The following is a 21,376-nucleotide window of genomic DNA, read 5'->3' on the forward strand; positions in this document are numbered from 1 at the left end:
GTGTCCCAGTGTGAAAAGCCACAGAGAGCCTGTGACAAAGGACGAAGAGCAGTTTTCGGTCACTGCCTGTGCTACTTGGCCTTTTACCCTTTGAAAGCAAGCCAACACTGCTGGGAAAGAAGAGAGGCAAAGACAAAAGACAGTGACCTCAAAGTGTAGCACCCAAAGCTCAGGGGTGCTTGTTAAACAAGTAAACATTGAGATGAAGTTACGAAAATGGCCATATTAAGAAAGGCTTGGGGTGTGTGTGTAAGGGGGGGTGGGGGAGGGTATGAAGAGATGGCTCAGCAGTTAAGAGCACTTGCTGTTCTTGCAAAGGACCCTCTGGTCCTCAGAGGCCACATGATGGCTCACAAGCATCTCTAACTCCAGTTCCATGGAGTCTGACACCCTCTTGACAATACACACGAGGTGCTTAACACACATGAAAATCACCCATACACATCAACATCAGTAAAGAAAGGCTTAGAACAGGGAGGTGTTTTCACTCTGTTCTCTTAAGAGAGGATTCCCTGTCAAGAAGCTGCCCAGCTCTCTTTGGCTCCTTTGAGCTTCCTTCACTCCCTTTTAAGGAAGGTCTTCTGAAAAGCTATTAACCAGCAAACTTCATCTCAGGCTTAACATCCTCAACTCAACGTGACCTAAACAGAACTCTTGCTGCTAACCCCACAGGCTCCACTTAAAACTCGCTCTGCCTGAGTGCTTCCTCCACTTCCTGTGGGTCTTGATTCTTCCCCTGTAAAAACCTTTAGCATGGCTTCTGCTTCAAAACCAGAAACTGACATTCTCTACTCCATCACCCTTGTCTCTGACTTGGATCAACTGTGTCAACCCATCTCCCTGCAGAAGCTACTGTCCTTGTTCCTTCTCACTCTTCCAGACAGGGCCTCATATATCCAGGGCTGGCCTCACGTTCAGTGGTAGATAAAACAGGCCTCAACCATATGTTCCTCCTGCCTCCTCAGTACCAAGAGCATAGGGAAAGAGCACCATGGCTAGTTTATGTGGTGCTGGGATTGAACTCAGGACTAAGCATGCTGGGTAAGCACCTATCAACTGAACCATTCTTAAGAACTCTAACCAGAGCTACGAGGTGGTGGCAGACACCTTCAATCCCAGTACTTGAGTGGCAGAAGCAGACAGATCCCTGTGAGTTCAAGGCCAGCCTAGAAAATAAGTTGTAGGACAGCCAGGGCTACACATAGAAACCCTGTCTCAAACAGGCAAGTAGACAAACAGAACCTAAACAGATTGGCCTGGCATTCTGCTAAAATCCTAGGAACCACTGAGCCTAGAATAAAGTGTAAACTGTCCCCAACCTACAAAGCTTCCTCCACCTGAGGTCTGGTGTTGACCAGGCTAGCCTCAAAGTCAGAGATTCTCGTGCCTCTGCCTCCCAAGTACTGAAATTAAAGGAGTGCGCCATCACTCCCAGCAAGGTTTTCTATTATGATATTTCCTCACTACGCAGCCTTATTAGAGAAATATTCTTCTCTGACAAAGGGGACTGAGGGGTACAGGAGAAGGTGACAGGATCAGTATGATTGGAACACATTATATATGTGTATGAAAATGCCCAAAAGAAATCAACTATGAATAATTAACATATACTAATAAAAATGTTAAAATATTATTCTCTGGCTCAGAATAAGGCAATACCTTTAAAGTATCAAAAATAAGACAAATTTTTACAAGAAAACAGGTTGGCAAGATGGCTCAATGGCTAAGAACAACTGGCTCTTCTTCCAAAGGACCAGCCCTACATGGCAATCAGAGCTGCCTGTACCTCCAGTTCCAGGGGAATCTGATGCCCTCTACTGGCCTCCATAGTCACTGCAGGCACATGGTCCATAGGTATACACCTGGTGTGTACACACACACACACACACACACACACACACACACAAATAAATCTTTTTTTTTTTTTAAGGCCATTCTTACAAGAAAAAAAGGGGACAAGAAAAGCATTTACTAGTTGAAATAAGTAAATTTATTATGAGCAAGGTCTTCAGTCCTATAATTGAGATAAGCCATTTTGCAACATTATTAATTAACTTAAGTTTTTAGTATTTTTAAAAGGGAAAGATTTATTTTGGAGTTTAAGAAAGTAAGTATTTTACAAAGAATGACAATCTGAAGTGACTTTCTCACACTCAACACAGTAAGAAGCTCTTCTACTGGGTACACTGCCCAGTGCTGCTCCTAGTACGAAACTGAGCAAGTACAAGTCAACAAGGACTTAACATTTAGAAATCAAGGCAGCGGAAGTTTAGACTGAAACAGGAAAACAAGCCATCGAAAATGCAAAACACCTGTCACTTTAGCAAGGCAACTTACATAATTAGGTATAAATTATTAGTTAATTTATGGTGCTTAAGGTCCTAGTATAGACTCGGGCACCTGACTGCTTCTGGAGCTCAGAGTGTATCCCTCTGGCCCTGGCATGAAGGTGACCATGGGGCTGGGCCTCGTTCGCTATGGGGAGGGGAGCGGCTTCGGGCTGTGTTTCCTTTCCTTTGGACCAAGGCTTAAGTCAGGGCCATCTTGGCCCTGAACCGCTCCATTTTTGTCGGGAGAAGGCTGACCATCTCTTTACTAAGTTCTAACTCAACTTCTATTTCCTGGGCAGCCTCGGGGTGAGTTTCACAGTAATCAACAATAAATTTGTAATGTTCCAAAGATGTTGCCAAATTCTCTAGCTCTTTCTTGGGATCTGCAGTGATGATTTTGCCATACAGACGAGCTACCCGGAACTTAGCTAACATAGCAGGGCGGAGGACGTCTTCCCCAATGTGCTCAGGGAAGACTTTGTTTGGGTCTCTCAGGGAGTCTAGGAAGAGCTGGTAGTACTTGAGCGCGGACTTATTCAGGCTATTTATTTTTTTCACAATGTGCGAGTCGGGATCCCTGAGCTTGTCAGCGATGGCTACCTTCAAGTCCATCATGTCATAGTAAGCGTGTGCGACTTCAAACTGAATCTGCCTGTTGACCAACAGGTAGAACTGTGGGTTCAGGTCCACAGTCAGGGGCTCTAGCATGGCTATTCTGCGTTTGTGCATCTTGCACCGCCTCTCCATGTCAGCCTCAAAGAATGCAAGCACCTTGAACAGGGCGCTGTGGTCCTGGACAACTTCAATGTGGTCAGTGACATACCCATCAATCTGGAAGAACTCTTTGGCCTCATACACATAGTGCTGACCCAGCAGGAAAAGTTCCCTGGCTTCCTCAAAATCTAAGGGCCTCAAGTATCTCACTTTCTCCTCTACTGCAGAGATGGCGTCACACAGCTCCCCGGTTCCAAACTGCACAGCCCTTTTCCTGACACTCTCCTCTTCATCCAGCTCTTTCTTCCTCAGAGCTCGGAGCTCCGACTGCTTGTCAAGATCCAGCTCTCCTATGTTGTCCTAAATGGAAAGGAGAAACCACAGTGACGCAGGATGCTCATCTCGGGACCACACCTGTAATCCCAGCAGGCAGGAGGCGGGAGGCAGGAGGATTGCAGAATGGAGACCAGCCTGGGCTAGACAGCACATTTCAAAGCTGGCTGCAGATACACAGCAAGCCCCAGTCTCAAAGAACAAAGAGTTGGGGCTGGAGAGCTGGCTCTTTTGCAGAAGACCCAGGTTCAGTCCCCAGCATTCTGGCTCCCAACCATCTCTAAACTCCAGAGGATCCGATGCCCTCTTCTAACTTGCTTGGGCACCAGGCACACATATAGTACACAGACATGCAAAACTCCTCATATACATAAAATAAAGTAAATCTTAAAATACAACAAAAACTAGGGAGGCAGAGGCAGGCAGACCTCTGTGAGTTCAAAGCCAGCCTGGTCCACACTGGCGATTCCAAATTGTCAACCTAAGGATAAAACCTGACACTAGGCGGCTGGCTCCCATCTGTAATTCCAGTACTCAAAGCTAAGCCATCACTGGAGGGCTGCAAGGCTGAGGAGTGGGTTACACAGTGAGTTCTAGGCCAGCATATACTATATGGTGGTATCTGCCACCAACCTGATGACCTGAGATTGTTCCCAGGACCCTCATGGTAGAAGAAATCAACAGTGACCTTCAAGTTGTCCTTTGACCTCCTACACATGCATAGGTATGTATGTGTACACACACACACACACACACACACACACACATTATAATATATATATATATATATATATATATATATATATATATATATATATATATAAAACAAATAATAGTGAGAGTGCATCGTGGCTGAAGCAGGTTAATCTTTTCTGGACATGCTAAGGAACCACACCTTGGGCCCACTGAGATCTGAAAACCTTTGTTCTCCCCAAAGGTTTATTTTTACTTGTATGTGTGTGTGTATGAGAGCAGTATGAATGCCATGTGTCTAGGTGCCCAGGGAGCCCCAAGTTGGCTTTAACTCACAGCCTGAGTGCCAGGATCCTACCCACGTGCCACCTGGTACCATCTTCAGTCCTTTTTTACTCTTCTCCTTACTGCACCCTCACCCTCTCAAGTCTCTTGAGGTAAGGGCCCCTATAGGCTAATCTGGCCTTGAACTTGTTACAAAGCCAAGGATGGCTTTGAATTCCTGGTATTTCTACCTCTCTGAGTGCTGGGACTATAGGCCTGCACCACCACACCTTATTTATGCAGTGCTGGGGATTGAACCCACAGCTTTGTCATGCTAAGTTGGCACACTATCATCTGAGCCACATCTTTAGCCCACAGAATGTCTTATCTTTATGTTCTTTTTCCAAAATGGTCTTTTCTCAAACTTAGGCTTCTGGGTTAATTTTCACAGCTTTATAAGTTCTATATTATTTACAATTATAATTATTGTATTTCCATGTACACAGAGAAAAAAGAAAAGCACAAAAATAGAAAGCTTTATTTTCTATTTTTAAATAGATAATTTATTTTATTTTCCCTCTTAGTGGCTAGAAATTAGGGTCCCAAGTAGATTAATAAGAATGATGAAGATAGAGTTAACATCCAACAAGGACTCAGTGTATTTCAGATACTCTTTTTAAATGAGATTTAGTTATGTGTACATGTGTGTACGTGTCAGTGTCATGGCACATGTGAGGACAACCTGTAGGAGCTGGCTCCCTCCTTCTACTGTAACGTGGGCCCTGAGGGTCAAACTCTGGTCCTCAAGACTTGGTGGCAAGCCCCTTACCTGCTGAGCCAACTCCCTAGCCCTGTTTAGACCCCCAGATACTTTCTGAGGCCTTTATGTATGTAACTCTCATAACAACAGAATTAAGCACGCATTATCATCTGTTTTGCCTGTGAGAAAACTCTGGCAAAGAGACATGAAGAAAAGGACCAGAAACACAGAGCTACAAAGTTGCAGAGTTGTGCACACACCAGAGCTCTGGAGCCATGCTGTGGGTGCTTCTACATCTACACCTAACTGCTGCACTGACTGTGTCTACACCTAACTGCTGCCCTGGCCGTGTCTACACCTAACTGCTGCCCTGGCCGTGTCTACACCTAACTGCTGCCCTGGCCGTGTCTACACCTAACTGCTGCACTGACTGTGTCTACACCTAACTGCTGCCCTGACTGTGTCTACACCTAACTGCTGCCCTGGCTGTGTCTACACCTAACTGCTGCACTGACTGTGTCTACACCTAACTGCTGCCCTGGTTGTGTCTATACTTAACTGCTGCCCTGGCTGTGTCTTGAACCTTTAAGATTTTGTCAGTCCAAAAGGCAATACTGCAAAGACATGAAAATGAGTGAGAACTACTTACTCCCTGCCTTTGAGGACCTGCAGTCTGACACTAATTAGGCCATGTGTGGTCCATGTGTGGTGATCTGCTCTGTGACCCTAGCACTAGGAGGGTTGAGGTTGGAGGCCTGCTACAGGTCTGAGGCCAGGCTGGACCACCATAGCAGCAGTGCTAGAGAGAGCCTGTCTCTAACCAGGATCATAGCACAATTCTGGAAAGACTAGAAGACGAGCACACAGGAGGAGGGCTGCTTGCACTCTCTTAGCTACTTGTTTAGGTCAGTTTAAAGGCTTGTGCCACCACACCAAATCCATCTTCTCTTTCTTCCTTTCTTTTTAATTTTATTTTTTATTTTATGTGCATAGATATCTGTGTACCGGGTTGGTGCCTGGCATCTGCAAAGGCCAGAAGACAATGTCGGATCCTGTTGGATCCTGTGGAACTGAGGTATGTTTGGTTGTAAGCCATGGTGGGAATGCTGGGAACTGAACCCCAGTCCTCTGGCGGAGCAGCCAACGCTTTTAACCCGGAGCAATCTCTTATGTTCTTATTCAGTTTTGTTTGTTTGGCTTTTGTTTTGCTTTGTCTTTTAGAGACAGGGTTTCTCTGTGTAGCCCTGGCTGTTCTGGAACTCTCTCTGTAGACCAGGCTGGCCTCGAACTCACAGAGATCGGCCTGCCTCTGCCTCCTGAGTGCTGGCATATGCTACCATGCCCAGCTTACAAAATATAATTTAAATGACTTAAGAGTATGAAGTTCAAGGAATGAGATAGTACCACAGAGGATAAAAAAATTGCTTATTCAACAATTGGTTTTAAAAATAACCACTATTTCCTGGGATAATTATGTAACAATCAGGATATGATGCTGACCGCATCCTCCTTAGTCCTTACAGCCTAGCTGAAGAAAGTGTCCCAGAACGAGGCAATGTTTCGTATGATCCTGGAGAGGCTGAGGAAGGACCGGCTTAGACTACAGAGACACTGTTACAATGAAAAATTCCTAGTAGGGCTGGAGAGAGAGTTCTGTCAGGAGAGGGCCAGCCATAAGCATGAGGACCCCAGTTGGACCCCCTCCCGGACCTACACAAAATGCTGAGCATGGTACCAAGTATGTATAACCCAAGTGCTGGTGAGGCACAGGCATGCACGCACGCACACACACACACACACACACACACACACACACAGAGGCCACTTCCATGTGCGTACCTGCATGGAGAGCTGTGCGTTCTGCATCAGAGCCAGGCAGTACTTGATCCAGCATCTTGCTATTTCCCCTTTCCTTTGATGGTAAAGCTCTGGCAGGTCTCCTTCAGCTTCAGGAGCTAAAACCACACAGGACTGTAGGTCACGGTCATGTTGTCTGCACTGTGCACTGTCCTCTGCTCTCAGCTTTTCCTGACTACACAGCAGCAGACTCTGGCTAAGCAGTGGCCTACCCAGGCCCCAGCCGTGAGGCACTGTGCCGGGCGGCTGCAGAGGCGCCCTGGGTTTCTTATGTCTCATCTGCAGGTAAAAACTACCGTCACAATGTATAGTTCATTTTCAGTAGCTTTTCTCCATATAGTATGAAGAAAATAAGATTCATATATATTCTTTTTTTAATTAATTAATTAATTTATTTAATGTATATGAGTACACTGTAGCTGTCTTCAGACACACCAGAAGAGGGCATCAGTTCAAATTACAGATGGTTGTGAGCCACCATGTGGTTGCTGGGAATTGAACTCAGGATCTCTGGAAGAGCAGCCAGTGCTCTTAACTGCTAAGCCATCTTTCCAGCCCCCAATATATATTCTTCATCAACTCTTAAGCTGTATTTTTATACCCTATTACACACAATCTAACAGATGCTTCCTGTTTCAGTCATTCTTCCAGCAGGAGATATGCTATTTCCAACTCTTCCTATTATGAACAATTCCAGGCTACAGATCTCTGTATATACCTCTATCTAGAATCTGGTCTGAGCTCTAGAAATGGAATTTACTAGGTCAAACAGTTGATACAATTTAAAATATTTAAACAAAAGCTGTTGAATTATTTTGACAGCTGCCGTATCCACAGTACTCTGTGTGTGACAGATGCATGTGGAAAGCAGGGCCACTGTTGTTTCTCTTTCCTTCCACACCTCCTGGCTCTGTGCTGGGGATCAGCTTGCCAGGCACACACAAGGCCTCACTTCAATCCTTAGCATCACATGCACACAAACCAAATGTCTCTAAGAAATACGGTGTGAGAAGACAGCCTCATGTAAGCAGTATACAGACCGAAATGTCAATCGTGGCAAAAAGAAACACCACACAAACCCCAAGTGATAGAAACTGCATGCAATAAGCAGCCCCTGTTCTTCAAACCATTATATGATGAAAGAGAGAAAGGCGGAGGGAGTGCCTCAGATGACAGGAGACCAAAGAGACAGCTCAAGCTGGGCAGTGGTGGCACACACCTTTAATAACAGCGCTTGGGAGGCAGAGGCAGGCAGATCTCCGAGTTTGGAGCCAGCCTGGTCTACAGAGTGAGTTCCAGGACAGCCAGGGCTACACAGAGAAACCCTGTCTCGAAAAACAAAAACAACAAAAAAGAGAGAGCTGAAGGCACCACAAAGCCTTGAGCTGTATAATCCAGCATTAGATAAACATCATGGCAGGAACACTGGAGGACAGGAGTCCTCTGACAGAGAGAGAGAGAGAGAGAGAGAGAGAGAGAGAGAGAGAGAGAGAGAGAGAGAGAGAGAATGAGAATATCTTACTCTATTGTTTAGGTTGACATAGCCCAGGCTGGCCTGAGATTTGTGGCACTCCTCCTGCCTCAGCCTCTGGGGTGCTGAAATTCCAGACATGAGCCATTACATCTAGCTGAAGATATTTGCATCCTTAGGAAAACATGCCCTGAAGTAGTACAGTTGTAAAAAAGCCTAGTGTATAAAACCCCCTCTCAACCAGGTCAGAAAGAAAGATGAGTACAAGTTCACAAACATAAACAGCGAACTGGACAGTGGTGGCGCACACCCTTACTCCCAGCACTCAGGAGGCAGAGGCAGGTGAGTTCAAGGCCAGCCTGGTCTAAAGAATGAATTCCAAAACAGCGAAGGCTACACAGAGAAATCTTATCTAAAAAAACCCCAAACAAATGAACAAATAAAAAACAGCAGTGGATTTGGGGAAACAGCACCCATACTCATGGCTCATAACCATCTCTAACTTCAATACCGTGGAATGAGAACCCTCTTCTGATCTCTGTAGGCACCATGCACACATGTAGATAGAAAACTCACACACATAAAATAAACCAATCTAAAAAAGTTAACAACGTTTCAGAAGTCCAGACAGGTTTTTTACTACGTGGTAAGCTGGGTATGGTGCACATCTGTAACCGGAGTCCTTAAGAAGCTAAAGCAGGAGGTTCATGAGTTCAAGGCCAACACAGCCAAGATCATCTTAGTGAAAAACCATCTAATGAAATGTACATGCAGCTGGGCGGTGGTGGTGCAAGCCTTTAATCCTAGCACTTGGGAGGCAGAGGCAGGTGGATTTATGAGTTTGAGGCCAGCCTGGTCTACAGAGTGAGAGAGTGAGTTCCAGGACAGCCATGGCTATACAGAGAAACCCTGTCTCGAAAAACCAAAAAAAGAAAAAAAAAAAAAAAAAAAAAAAAAAAAAAAAGAAAAAAAAAAAAGAAATGTACATGCAAACTTACTGTCTTCTGTAGCTGGGATTTTTCCAGTTTGACCAAAAATAACATTAGCAGCTGACAGACAATGTCTGGCTTCCATGAAACAGAGCTGTTGGGAAAATAAGCAAGAACAAATGTAACTATGACAAGCCTGTCTACAGTATCTATTAGTGTGGGGAAAGCTACACTACCAGGAAAAGCTCCCTACTAAAGGGGTGAGGACTCCGGTCTCATTTGAGATTTAGAGATCCTTTTTCTATTTCTACCACTCACAGACAAAAACTAGGAAGAGAGCTCCATCTTCTTCTCTAGATGGTCTTCTAAGACCTTAGGAGGAGATAAGAGAATGAGAATTCCCACCACATTCCCAAGTCAGCAGACGTCCACAGATGAACTTTCTGGAACTACTTCCCTAACACTTGTGATGAACTCATGGTTCAAATCTAGGCCCAGAAAATGTCTTCAACACTTCAAGAATATCTCTGTGTCAACCCCAAACACTTGCCATCTGTCATAAACATGCAGGATCACCCAGCAGAATGAAGTGAGCTTGAAAAACCAATTTGGTAAAACTTGAATAGCAATATATCTCCCCTTCATGCTGGATTCAGCGTTATCAGTGAGAACAGCCGGGTACCATGGGCATCAACAGGCCGGCAGCAGCCATACCTCCAAATGTTGGTATGAAATTCCGAGGAAAAGGTAGTTACAGGTTACCCGAAGTAACATTACCTGGCTCTCTACTGGGTCTTAACCATCATTACCACTTTGGCTCTGCCCAGATTGTTGTTCTATGAGCAGCCACTGCTAAAGACAGAGCGTCTCATGCCCTCTGGGTAGCTGGTTAATATAGGACTCGCCACACAGCAACAGTGAAACAGATGGAGGTGGAACAATACCAACATCACTTTCAAACATGGCTCCGAGCTTGCTTTTTGTAACAGAACTTAGCTGGTTGTGATGTAGAAAAACCCAAAGGGTATGGGGTGTAGGGGGGGCTCATGAAAATTACCACATGCTCCACAAAAGTAATGTTTAGCAACTTCAAAGTCACAGTATTCAGAATCCAACATTTCTGTACTATGGAGTTTTAGGTGTTAATTAAAATCATACTGAACAAGGACATTTACAATTACTAAACAAAACAAACAAGGGGGCCCCCACAGCTGGAGGGAGGGAGGGGGCCAGAAGAGGGGCTTCTCAATGATGACCAGGATGAGATGGAGTTACAGGAGCTCAGTGTGACTGAATGCACAAAGCCTTACTTACACTCTTGATCCTAAACCAAACTCCTAGAAGCAATGCCGCAGTCACCGCTGCCCTTTCTCTTCTGCTAATAGTCTCTGAGTGACACTCTGTGGGGCATAACTTAAACACAAGGCACATTTACAGAACCAACTAACAAAGGCTTAGTAGGAAAAGGCTGAGGGGTGCGAGAGGGATGCTATGCTAGTGGGCTGAGAATCACCCAATGTCAGAGCTTTAGGAATTAGAGCTACACCACTGGACATGGTGATACATGCCTTTAGTCACAGAACTTGGGAGCCAGAGGCAGACAGATCTCTTAGAGTTCAAGGCCACTCTGTTCTATTGATAACCAGTTTGGCTAGCCAAGGCTACACAGTGATACCCTTCCCCTCTATGAGACACACACACACATGCACACACGCACACAAAGGAAAACAGCCCAAAGGATTTTAATATTAGAGACTAAGGTACTAGAAAAGAAATAGATATACTCAAAATACACAACACTAGGAGATTTGGATAAGCAGCTCTGATGCTCTAATTCGCCCCTGTGAGACAGTTCAGAAGTCTGTCAGAAAACCTGAAACTCCACAACTCAGCACATATTTTTAACATCAAAACTATTAGAGAGCAGCTCATCCTGAAAAGCAACTGAACACATCACATGCTTTTATCAAAGCCCACATTTAACTGTCAACTTCCTCAGATGAATTCTCATAATTGTAAGATTAGCATTACTCGAAGATAAAGTTTTATCTGCAGCAAGATAAAAATCTGCAATTGAAGGTAAGACATCCCAGAAATGAAATGACTGTGCTGACACAGAACAGAACTGCTGTTAGGTAACCCGTCCTCTGAGGGGTTAGCAAAGTGGGGCATGGCAGAAATCAGCCTCGACTCAAATGGAGGGGAGGGGAAAGAGCACGACGGAAATACTGCATCAAATTCTCAATGATAAAGACAACCATTATTTTATGAAAGATTCAAAGCACTCAGGCATCTAAGCACCCCAGTACTGTTTTGCCAAAGCAGCTGGCTGCATCCTCCACCCAGCTTTAAGCAGCAAAACACCAGCCACCTGCCCCAACAGCACTGTTGGTCTGGCCTCAGGCACCATCAAGGCTGCGGGATGCTGCTTTGGATACTGACCTTGTTGATGTAGAACTGTGACAGCGTGGCGGCGTTGATGGCCCACTCCATGGGATGGTAGGCACTGTGTTCGAGCTGGCGTTTTAGCGTGCTATGGCAATAATGAGCGGCCTTTTCGAACATTTCCATGTGCTGGTAGACTTGAGCCAGGTAATATAGGTTATGAGTATAAACCTTCTCAAATCTGTGAAGGAAAAAAAATGACATTTGCATAATGATTTACAATTTATAAGAAAATTCCATATATATTTGAGTTGCGCATGGCCCTTAGATCTAACAAACAAGGAAACTGAATCTCAGAGTTGAACAAAGTCATCTAACGTGTAAGAGACAATGGAGGTTTTATGCACACACAAATCCACACTGTACCTAGAGGAGCACTGGGAAGTAGCAGGACACCATGTGTGCATTTTTTTTTTATTATTTATTTAATCTTAATTTTTGGATTTATACCAAGTTAAGAAACCAGGTTATCTTTAAAGTTTTAAATAATCATTTAATTTATCGTGTGTGTTTATATGTGTGAATGCCACATGTTTATAGATGCCAACAGAGGCCAGTGACAGCATAATCCCCTGGAGCCAGAGTTACAGATTGTTGTGAGCCACCATGTGGGTGCTGGGATTGAACCCCGGGTCCTCTGTAAGAGTAGTCAGTGCTCTTAACCTCTGAGCCATCTCTCCAGCCCCAAGTGTGTATTCTTGAGCAAGCACTAGTGAGACCATGAGTTACTCCTGTGGTCTCTATGAAGACTAACCTTTTTGATCTCTCTTGTTCAGTAAGTTTCTCTTCTTCAGGAAGAAAATGCTCAGTCGGGTCAAGAGGCGGGCTCCCAATCTGTGGTTAAAGAACATATCTCTTTATGACTTTAAACACAAACACCAAGCGCTCTCTTCTGGAGGGACTGGAGAAATGACCTTTGTCTTTGTCTGCAACAGCTTCACCATATGACTGCAAGTCAGGCTGACCTCAAACTCATGATCATCTTTCCTGGAACTATAGGCAAGCAGGAGAGATGGCTGAGGGGTTAAGAGCACTGGCTGCTCTTCCAGAGGACCTAGGTTCAATTCCCAGCAACCATAGACCAGCTCACAACTGTTCCTAATTCCAGTTCCAGGGGATCTGACACCCTCATACAAATGCAGTCAAAACACCAATGCCATAAAAATAAATGAATAAACAAATAAATCAATCTTTAAAAAGACAGGATCTCACTCTACAGCTCAAGCTAGCCTAGAATTACTCACTATGTAGTCCAGGGTTGCTTCAAATTCCCATCAATACTACTATCTCAGTATTCTGAGTGCCAAAATTACAGGTGTGAGCCATCATACCTGGCTTTAGGTGAATAAGTATTTTGATATTGCTTTGTCTACTAAAATGGCTCTATTAAAAACCTACATAAACCAGTCAATGGTGGCGCATGTTTTTAATCCCAGCACTTGGGAGACAGATATCTGTGAGTTCAAAACCAGCCAGGCCAAGAATATAAAAAACCAAACAAACAAACAAAAATCTATCTAAAAAACAAACAAAACAAAAACTACATAATTTTGGAGGAAAAAATGATGTAATTCTAATCTCAAAACAGTGTAAGGCCAACAGACCTTTCCTTCCCTCAGTTTCTCTTGGCCAGAGTGTTTAGTCGAAGCAACTTGACACAAACACCAACCAAACTGTTTTTACTTGAGAGTAAAAACTCAAGCGGGGAAGCAAAGCCACGGTAAACAGCACACAGGTTCCCTTCAGATTCTGCAGCTGTCTGGAAGGTGACGCAATAGGCTTCCCCTTCTAGCTAACAGGAATTAAGTGATGTATCATTTCATGTATATCATTCAGTTACTCTGCTTTTTTAAAAAAATCATTTTATGTACACTGATATCTGTGCACCACCTTTGTGGTGGGTGCCTGAGGAGATCAGAAGAAGGAGTCAGATCTCATAGAACTTAAGAGGAGTTGTAAGCCACCATGTACATGCTAAGACTTGAACTTGGGTCCTCTGGAAGAGTTGATCATACTCTTAACCGCTGAGCCACCTTTCCAGCCCACAGATGGCACCCTTAACCGCTGAACCACCTCTGCAGCTCCCTGTTCTGTTTTGTTTGTTTTTGAGACAGGAACAGGTTCTTGTATAACCCAGGTTGGTCTTAACCCTTCTACATGGCTGAGAATGAGAATGACCCAACCCTGCTGCCTCACAAGTAGGCACTACCATGCACACTTCACTGCTGAGGGATGCTACACCTCTGCTGTCCTAACTGAAATGGAGACATGACTAATGGAGACAAAGAGCTGTGCTGTGTGTACGCTGCCAAAGACATAAGAGCTCTGAGGAAGGATCGCGACGCTCAGCATCCTACATTACAGGTTCACCTCTCCCAGTACTTCCTCAGGGGGTAACACCTAAGGCACACAGAGACAGAGGCAGGACTTCTCCAAACTCAAGGCCAGCCTGGTCTACACCATGTATTGCAGGCTAGCAAGAGCTACAGAGTGAGCCTCTGTCTCAAATAAAAAAAGTCTCTAACTTGGAGATATTCCCAAGAAAAAAGGTTCTTCTGGGTGTAGGTGTGGTAAAGGCCTATAAAACATATCCCACCCAGGAGTTCTGAAAGTCCAGGCTGATGTGATTCTGTCTGTTCCAATCTTTATCCTCACGAGAAGGGAGCCTGGTGATGGTATTTTTCACAGCGCACTCACAGGGCCTGCTGCACAGAGCCTGGTGCAGTCTAAACCCTATCTAGCAAATGCGACTGGCCAAGCAAACAGCAGAGTGCAGGGTATGTGTCCCACTTCCAGCTCATTCCTTCCTCTGCAATTCGGTCACTGTGAGACAGCCCCACAGGAACACGAGCTCAGCATTCCAGTCTAAGCATGCCTACTAGCAAGGCAGCAGAGCATGTCACTTAAAATGTGGGTCCCAGTATGTGAGGGCGGCCCAGGCCTGTAAGGGCAACACTTGGGGCGCAGAGGCAGGAAGCTCAGGAGTTTGAGGTCATTCTCCTTCTCAGTTACAGTGAGTTCAAGACCAGCCTGGGTTACATCAGAACCTGTCTCAAACCTACAACAACAACAACAGGGTATGGCATGGGCTGAATCCCATGCTCTATTTTTATTCTGGGTGAGTCATTTAATTTCTGGTGCTCTCTATAAATTAGGACAGAAACAGTGCCTACTTTATCAAGTTATGGTTAAATGAGTTATTACTTATAGACCACTGATAAAGAGAGTCTGTAGGTACTCTAAATACTATTTATGAAATAAAACACTGCTGTCTCTAAGGCAGAAGTGGTGCCTCACTCACCATGGAGATAGGAGGATCTATGAGTGTGAGACCAATTCTGGCTACACACTGAGACCTGTCTCAAACAAAAATAATTAGCATATTATTAATGGGTTTTAAAGCCAGTAACTGCAATAGTGATAATCCACAGAAAAATACTATGCATAATTTCTTTCCAGGAGAAGAAGGGGAGAGGCAGATGGTAGCTGGATGGTCTGTTGTCTTGAGGACTGTGACCCCTGAAGTGAGAATTACCATCTAAGTTCTTCGGAGCCTCTGAAACTGGACAGCCCCTCCTGAGCAGCACCCTGTGGGGAGAGTGGAAGCTACAGTGGGTCCAGCCCAGCACACTGTGTGCTTCTCATACAGAGACGCTCACTGCATACGCTGCACTTCAGATACAGGTGAAGATCATCAGAAAAACATGACCCTGAAGCAGCTCTCAGAACACAGTAACTACAACAGCAGTGTAAACATCACCGTGCAAAAAGCAAACTCTCAGGCCTAGCTCAGAGCTGCTGCAGAAAGGCTGGGAGCCAGGTCTGCTGAGGCTTTGGGCTTGGTTTAAGAAGTCTTGCTGTGTGGCACAGCTGGTCTTGAACTCAAGCTCCTCCTCCCTCAAGTTTCCAAGTTGCTGGGGCTACAGGAGCCTCCACGGCCTATTGAGGCTTAGGAATTCTCTGGGTGCTCTGACACTACACCATAGCCACCAAGATTTCAAAAGTGTTGCGCAGGTAGCTGGCTTCCCTCAAAGCACTGCTGTCTTTAGTGAAAACAAAATAAAATCTGTAGTCTAGATACAAAAATGAGCTGGAGATGGCTCAGTGGTTAAGAGTGCTGGCTACTCCTGCAGAGGATCTGGCTGGGTCTGGTTCCCAGCACCCAAACAGTGGTTTCAAAACTGTCTGCAACCAGTTCTGAGGAATCTGATGTCTTCTGACCTCCAAGGGCACCAGGCATGCACCAGTGCACAGATATACACGCAGCAAACACTCATACACACAAAAGAAATAAGTCTAAAATAAATTAATACAAAAATATTCAAATGGTATATTTGGGTAACATTAGAATATTTCCTTTATGATTCTATTAAGGCTATCTTTGCCATTATACTGTACAGGAGGATTAGTTTTAAGAAGCTGTCTTCGTAGCCGGCGGTGGTGGCGCACGCCTTTAATCCCAGCACTTGGGAGGCAGAGACAGGCGGATTTCTGAGTTTGAGGCCAGCCTGGTCTACAGAGTGAGTTCCAGGACAGCCAGGACTAAACAGAGAAACCCTGTCTCGAAAAACCAAAAAAAAAAAAAAAAGAAGCTGTCTTCAATATGCAGTAATTTCAGACAGCTGTAAAGAGAAATTCCTGGGTATATGCATGCGTTCCGATGACTCCATGTGCTTGTGTTCCTTGGGAGCCAACACCTTGTTTTGTTTTATGTGCCAGGGTCTCATACTGGCTTGGGACTTGCTGAGTTGACAGGGCTGGCTGGCCCCTGAGCTCGAGTCACCTGTCTCTGACTCATCCACCACACCCAGCAACTTGATATGGCCCCGAGGGGAGGGGAGGGTCAAATTCACAGTAAGCACATGATAAAGGAAGCTACCTCCTCAGCCCACCAATTCTTGACTAGATTCAGTCTAAATTTACGTTTTTATCTGCACCTAACACACCTCTTTCATGTACTGATTGTACAGTGCTTCGGATGACTCCAGGTAGGTCCGGGCAGTTTCGATCTCTTCCCTTTCTGACCACAGGATGCCCAGGTTATTCTGGAAATCAAAGAAAGGAGACATGATAACTGGATGCATCCAATGTGGGTGAGTCATAGTGTCAGTCAGTGTTCCTGATGAAATGGCAGTGGGCTTTTGGTAACGTGGCACTCTTTGTTTTCACCATGTTGCTTCCTGCCTGTGAGTTGTCCCGCTACTACAGCCACAGTGCACTCAAAAGCCGAGCTGGACTAACCCTGAAACAGACCATTCCTCCCTTGCGGTGGTATGTCAGGAACTTTGGTCCCAGCTACACACACTACCTGACACAGACCTAGAAATGAATGCCAGGTTCACGGCATCCTCAGATCTCATCACACTTAGGAGACTCTTTTTAAATGATTAATTCTGTTATTCCTAATGCTGTTGGTATTAATGTTAAAATTCTAGAACTATTTTAACTAGCTATGACTTATGTACAGGAATACTACTGATATACCTTAGGAGAGGGGTGTGTGTGTGTGTGTGGGTGTGTGCACCTTTTAGGTTTGCTTGTTCTGAAGCAAGGTCTCACTATAAAACCCTGCCTGTTCTGAATCTTGCTGGCCTCAGTTTCCTGGGTGCAGTGATTAAGGGCGTGTGCCACCTGCCTTGGCTCTATGCACCTTAAGTATAACATTTACTTTATATTTACTTTATATTTACTTTTCTTGTTTGTTAAACTGAGCTCTTAGATATACAAGTACTACATATGTAAATAATGCTATTTAAGTAATTTTAAGTTTTAGTTATTATTTTACATGTATGGGTATTTTGCCTACATGTGTGTATATGCAACACATGTGTGCAGTACCTGTGGAGGCCAAAGAGAGTGTGAGATCTGCTGGAGTTACAGATGACTGCGAGCCTTTACATGGGAACCCAAACCTTAACCTCTGGAACAGCAGCCAGTGCTCTTAACCACTGAGCCATCTCTCCAGTCCCACCATGAGATATTCTAATTTTAGGTGCATCAAGATGTCAAGCATATATCTTAAAATCATAAAACAGAATATACACTGCAGATACCCTTTCAAAAAGCAGTATGTTAATATGCATTTATCTTGTGTGTGTGCATACATGTGTTTATGCTGAGATGTGTATATAGAAGATTACACATGGGAGTCCATTCTCTCCTTTCAACATGTGGGTTCTGGAAATGAAACTCAAGTTGTCAGGGCTAGCAAAAAGTGCCTTCACCCCAAGCCGCCTCTCCAAGACCTCAAAAGGTTTTTTTGTTTTGTTTTGTTTTTTTAAGACAGGGTTTCTCTGTGTAGCCCTGGCTGTCCTGGAACTCACTCTGTAGACCAGGCTGGCCTCGAACTCAGAAATCCGCCTGTCTTTGCCTCCCAAGTGCTGGGATTAAAGGTGTGCGCCACCACTGCCTGGCTACCTCAAAAGGTTTTAAACTTTTTAGAAAAGATTTGATTTTTTTTTTTTTTGTTGCTGTGCCAAAATACCCTGACTAAACAACTTTTAAAATAAAGATTTATCTGAGCTCATAGTTTAGAGAGATAGTTTATTGTGTTGTGAACCAGGAACCAGGATCTTAGTGTGGTTGGTATCATTGAATATATACTCAGTACAGAGGGAAATGCTGGCACTTGCTGGCATTCTCCAAGGGATGTGGCCACCCACACTTAGACGTAATCTCTTTGGAAACACCCTCCCAGACATGCAAAAGGAGCATCTCTTGGTTGATTCCAAATCCAGTCTACACAGCTCAATTTAGGAATCAATGAAGAGGGTTACTCTGATTATTATTTTTTGTTTTTCTGGTTGATTTCCCTGTGTAGCCCTGGCACCTGAAACTCATCTGTAGACCAGACTGGCCTCAGACCCACAGAGATCCTCCTGCCTTGGGACAGAGGTGTCCCAAGTTCTGGGATAAAGAGCCACCATCAGTGGTGGTGCACGCCTTTAATCCCAGCACTTGGGAGGCAGAGGCAGGCGGATTTCTGAGTTCAAGGCCAGCTTGGTCTTCAGAGTGAGTTCCAGGACAGCCAGCCAGAGCTACACAGAGAAACCCTGTCTTGAAAAAACAAAAAAAAAAAAACCAAACCAAACAAACAAAAAAAAGCCATCATCAGGCTGATGTGTTGCTTGAACAAAACCTCTTACTAATGTCTTTAGCTCACAAACAAATATGTAAAATATCCCTATCTGGCTGGGCGGTGGTGGTGCACGCCTTTAATCCCAGCACTTGGGAGGCAGAGGCAGGTGAATTTCTGAGTTCAAGGCCAGCCTGGTATACAGAGTGAGTTCCAGGACAGCCAGGGTGATACTGAGAAACCCTGTCTCGAAAAACAAACCAACAATAACTATATATATATATATATATATATATATATATATATATATATATATTTTTTTTTTTTTTCCCTCCCCCTATCTGTGCTGCCCACTGGAGCTGTAAGCAGTGAGCAGCAAAAGGGACAGGCTAGTGCTTCTCATTATTTGGCTTTTAATTTTATTGAGCCATAATAAAATATGGCATACAACTTTCTTCTAAGTTTTGAGACTTTCCTGAAAGGCCTACATCCCCAACAGTTAACCTTAGTATAATCCTCCCCGGTTCACATACATGGACTGCGGGATGAAAATGTCTGTAAGCCTAAGAAAGTAACCTGGCACAGGGAGTCGGACATTACTTGTATTTTTTTCCCCAGTGTGGAGATGAAACCCAGAGTGTTACGTAAATGCTGTACCACTGAGATACACCCAGGGGCCTGAAAAACTCTACCTAGCATTTGAATTTTGAAATGTAATGGTCTCCAAGGCAGAAAGTTACACTTGCTTCTTATAAAAATGTGAAGGATGGAAGGAGAGATCCGTCTGGACCAATGAGAGTTAGTCCAAACATGAGTTAGTCACGGTGGCCTATTCCTATAATCTCAGCAGGTAGGATGAGGTGGGAGGATCACGGGTTAAAGCCACCCTGGGCTACAAAACAAGATTTTGTCTGAAGAGAAAAGGAGGGAGTGGGTCCTAGCACTCAGGAGGTGAAGACAAAAAGTCAAAGCTAAGCATTGGAGACACAAAAGCGTGTCTAAACACAAACAAACAAAAAAAAAGGTTACTAAAAGGTTTTGAGACAGTTTAAGGAAAAGGTAGGAATTCCTTTCTGAGCAAACAAGAGAATGTGGTAAAGAATAAAATTTTAAGATTAAGGACATTATTAAAAAAAAAAAAAAAACTAAGATCGGATTATTCTTGCGATCTCGTCATGTTCATTCCATTTGAATCACGTTGGATTATTTCTTCACAAAATGAAACCAAGCTGGTCATGAAGTTGGGAATCGCAGATTCGGACGCTTATGTTCTGCCCAGGACTACGGAAAGTAGCAAGTGAGGCTGGAGTAGGCGTCGAGAATTCAAGAGGGAGTTGGCAGACAGATGGTGAGTAGGTGGTGTGAGAAATTAAAAGGGACTAAGCTTCACTCTGAAGCCCAGGCTAGCCAAGAACTCAAAGCAATCCTCTTGCCGCAGCCTCCTGAGTGCGGGGATTATAGGCCGGGTGTTGTGAGACACTGGGGACTGAACCAACTGAGAGATATGCGCATCAGGAGTTTTGGACGCAGAACTCCGCTTGAGCATCTCACCTGCGCCTGGATGTAGAGAGACACACAGCCGAGCGACAGGCGGTAGGGGCGCAGCAGCGACAGACATCTGACCAGATGCTCCTCTCCAGCAGACAGTTCCTCCGTGTCGATGTGGTTCACGCCGAGGTGGAACTCGACCACCGCGAGGCGCAGCACCCGCTGCGCTCCCGGGCCCTCGGCATCCCGTGGCTCGCCCGCGCCCAAGGCCTGGTCCCCCGGCCCATCGTCCGCAGGCCGCTCGTCGTCGTCCTCCGGCGCCGGGCCCAGCAGCGCCCGCACCTCCTCCAACAGCGCGCGCGCGCCGTACTTGGACTTGTACGGCTCCTTCTCCGGGTTCTTGTGCAGCTCCACCCGCGACAGGGCCAGCGCCGCCTGGAACTTCTCGCGGATCTCTGGCCCCAACGCGGTCGCCATCGCGGCCTGAGCTGACGGCAGGCTCCCCACCCGTGGACCGTCCACCGGAGGCCTCCGCGTTGCGACACTTCACTTACGACGTGTCGTGACTGTGGAGCGCTAACCAATGAAGTCGGTAGAGGGGAGCGCAAGACGCTTGGCATCAGCCAATGAGAGGGCGTGCTGGTCGCCAAAACAGTCGTCGTCAGGGAAACGAAGCTGTCAGGGAGTACAGAGCCTTCCGCTGCCACCCGTGTGCAGTATGGCTTCTCCTGCTACATCCCAAGATGTAGTTTATATAAAAACGTTCAGAATCAGAAAGATTCTTAGGGGTAAGGTACCTGCCTGCCTACCTCATAGAGTCAATCCTTAGCTTAAATGAAATTCAGAATGTTGTCAATCCTAACATCTCTCGTTAATTGCTCAGTTGATAGGTAGGCATCGCTCACTGTTAATGTATTAGGCTATCAGAGTTAAAATTGTATTTGTAGGAAACTTACCACGCAGTACATGTGCAGGTCAGAGGAGAGGGTCCTCAGGAGGTCAGAGGATAGTCTCAGA

The 21,376-nt window shown here is 45.1% G+C and overlaps 1 protein-coding gene across 1 annotated transcript; it reads right to left on the reverse strand.

The window, feature by feature from the left end:
- Nucleotides 1–1,967: 1,967 nt before the first annotated feature.
- Nucleotides 1,968–20,922, reverse strand: Kifbp (kinesin family binding protein). The gene is made up of 7 exons (XM_034524597.2): nt 20,423–20,922; nt 16,743–16,841; nt 12,551–12,630; nt 11,794–11,977; nt 9,421–9,505; nt 6,934–7,049; nt 1,968–3,404 (listed from the first exon to the last, which is right to left on the reverse strand). Exons 1-7 carry the CDS (start codon nt 20,834–20,836, stop codon nt 2,529–2,531), a joined length of 1,854 nt encoding a protein of 617 aa, XP_034380488.1. The 5' UTR covers nt 20,837–20,922; the 3' UTR covers nt 1,968–2,528.
- Nucleotides 20,923–21,376: the final 454 nt, after the last annotated feature.

This window comes from Arvicanthis niloticus, chromosome 20 (assembly GCF_011762505.2).
Source record: "Arvicanthis niloticus isolate mArvNil1 chromosome 20, mArvNil1.pat.X, whole genome shotgun sequence".
Classification (NCBI taxonomy): Eukaryota; Metazoa; Chordata; class Mammalia; order Rodentia; family Muridae; genus Arvicanthis; species Arvicanthis niloticus.

What these genes read in the sequence shown, in the direction of transcription:
- Kifbp (XM_034524597.2), bottom strand. Translation starts at nt 20,836, where the DNA reads ATGGCGACCGCGTTGGGGCCAGAGATCCGCGAGAAGTTCCAGGCGGCG. An exon ending in ACAATCAGTACATGAAAGAG is followed by an intron (nt 12,631 to 16,742) that starts GTGTGTTAGGTG and finishes CTTTAACCACAG; the next exon opens with ATTGGGAGCCCGCCTCTTGA. An exon ending in CACAGTTCTACATCAACAAG is followed by an intron (nt 9,506 to 11,793) that starts GTCAGTATCCAA and finishes TTTTCCCAACAG; the next exon opens with CTCTGTTTCATGGAAGCCAG.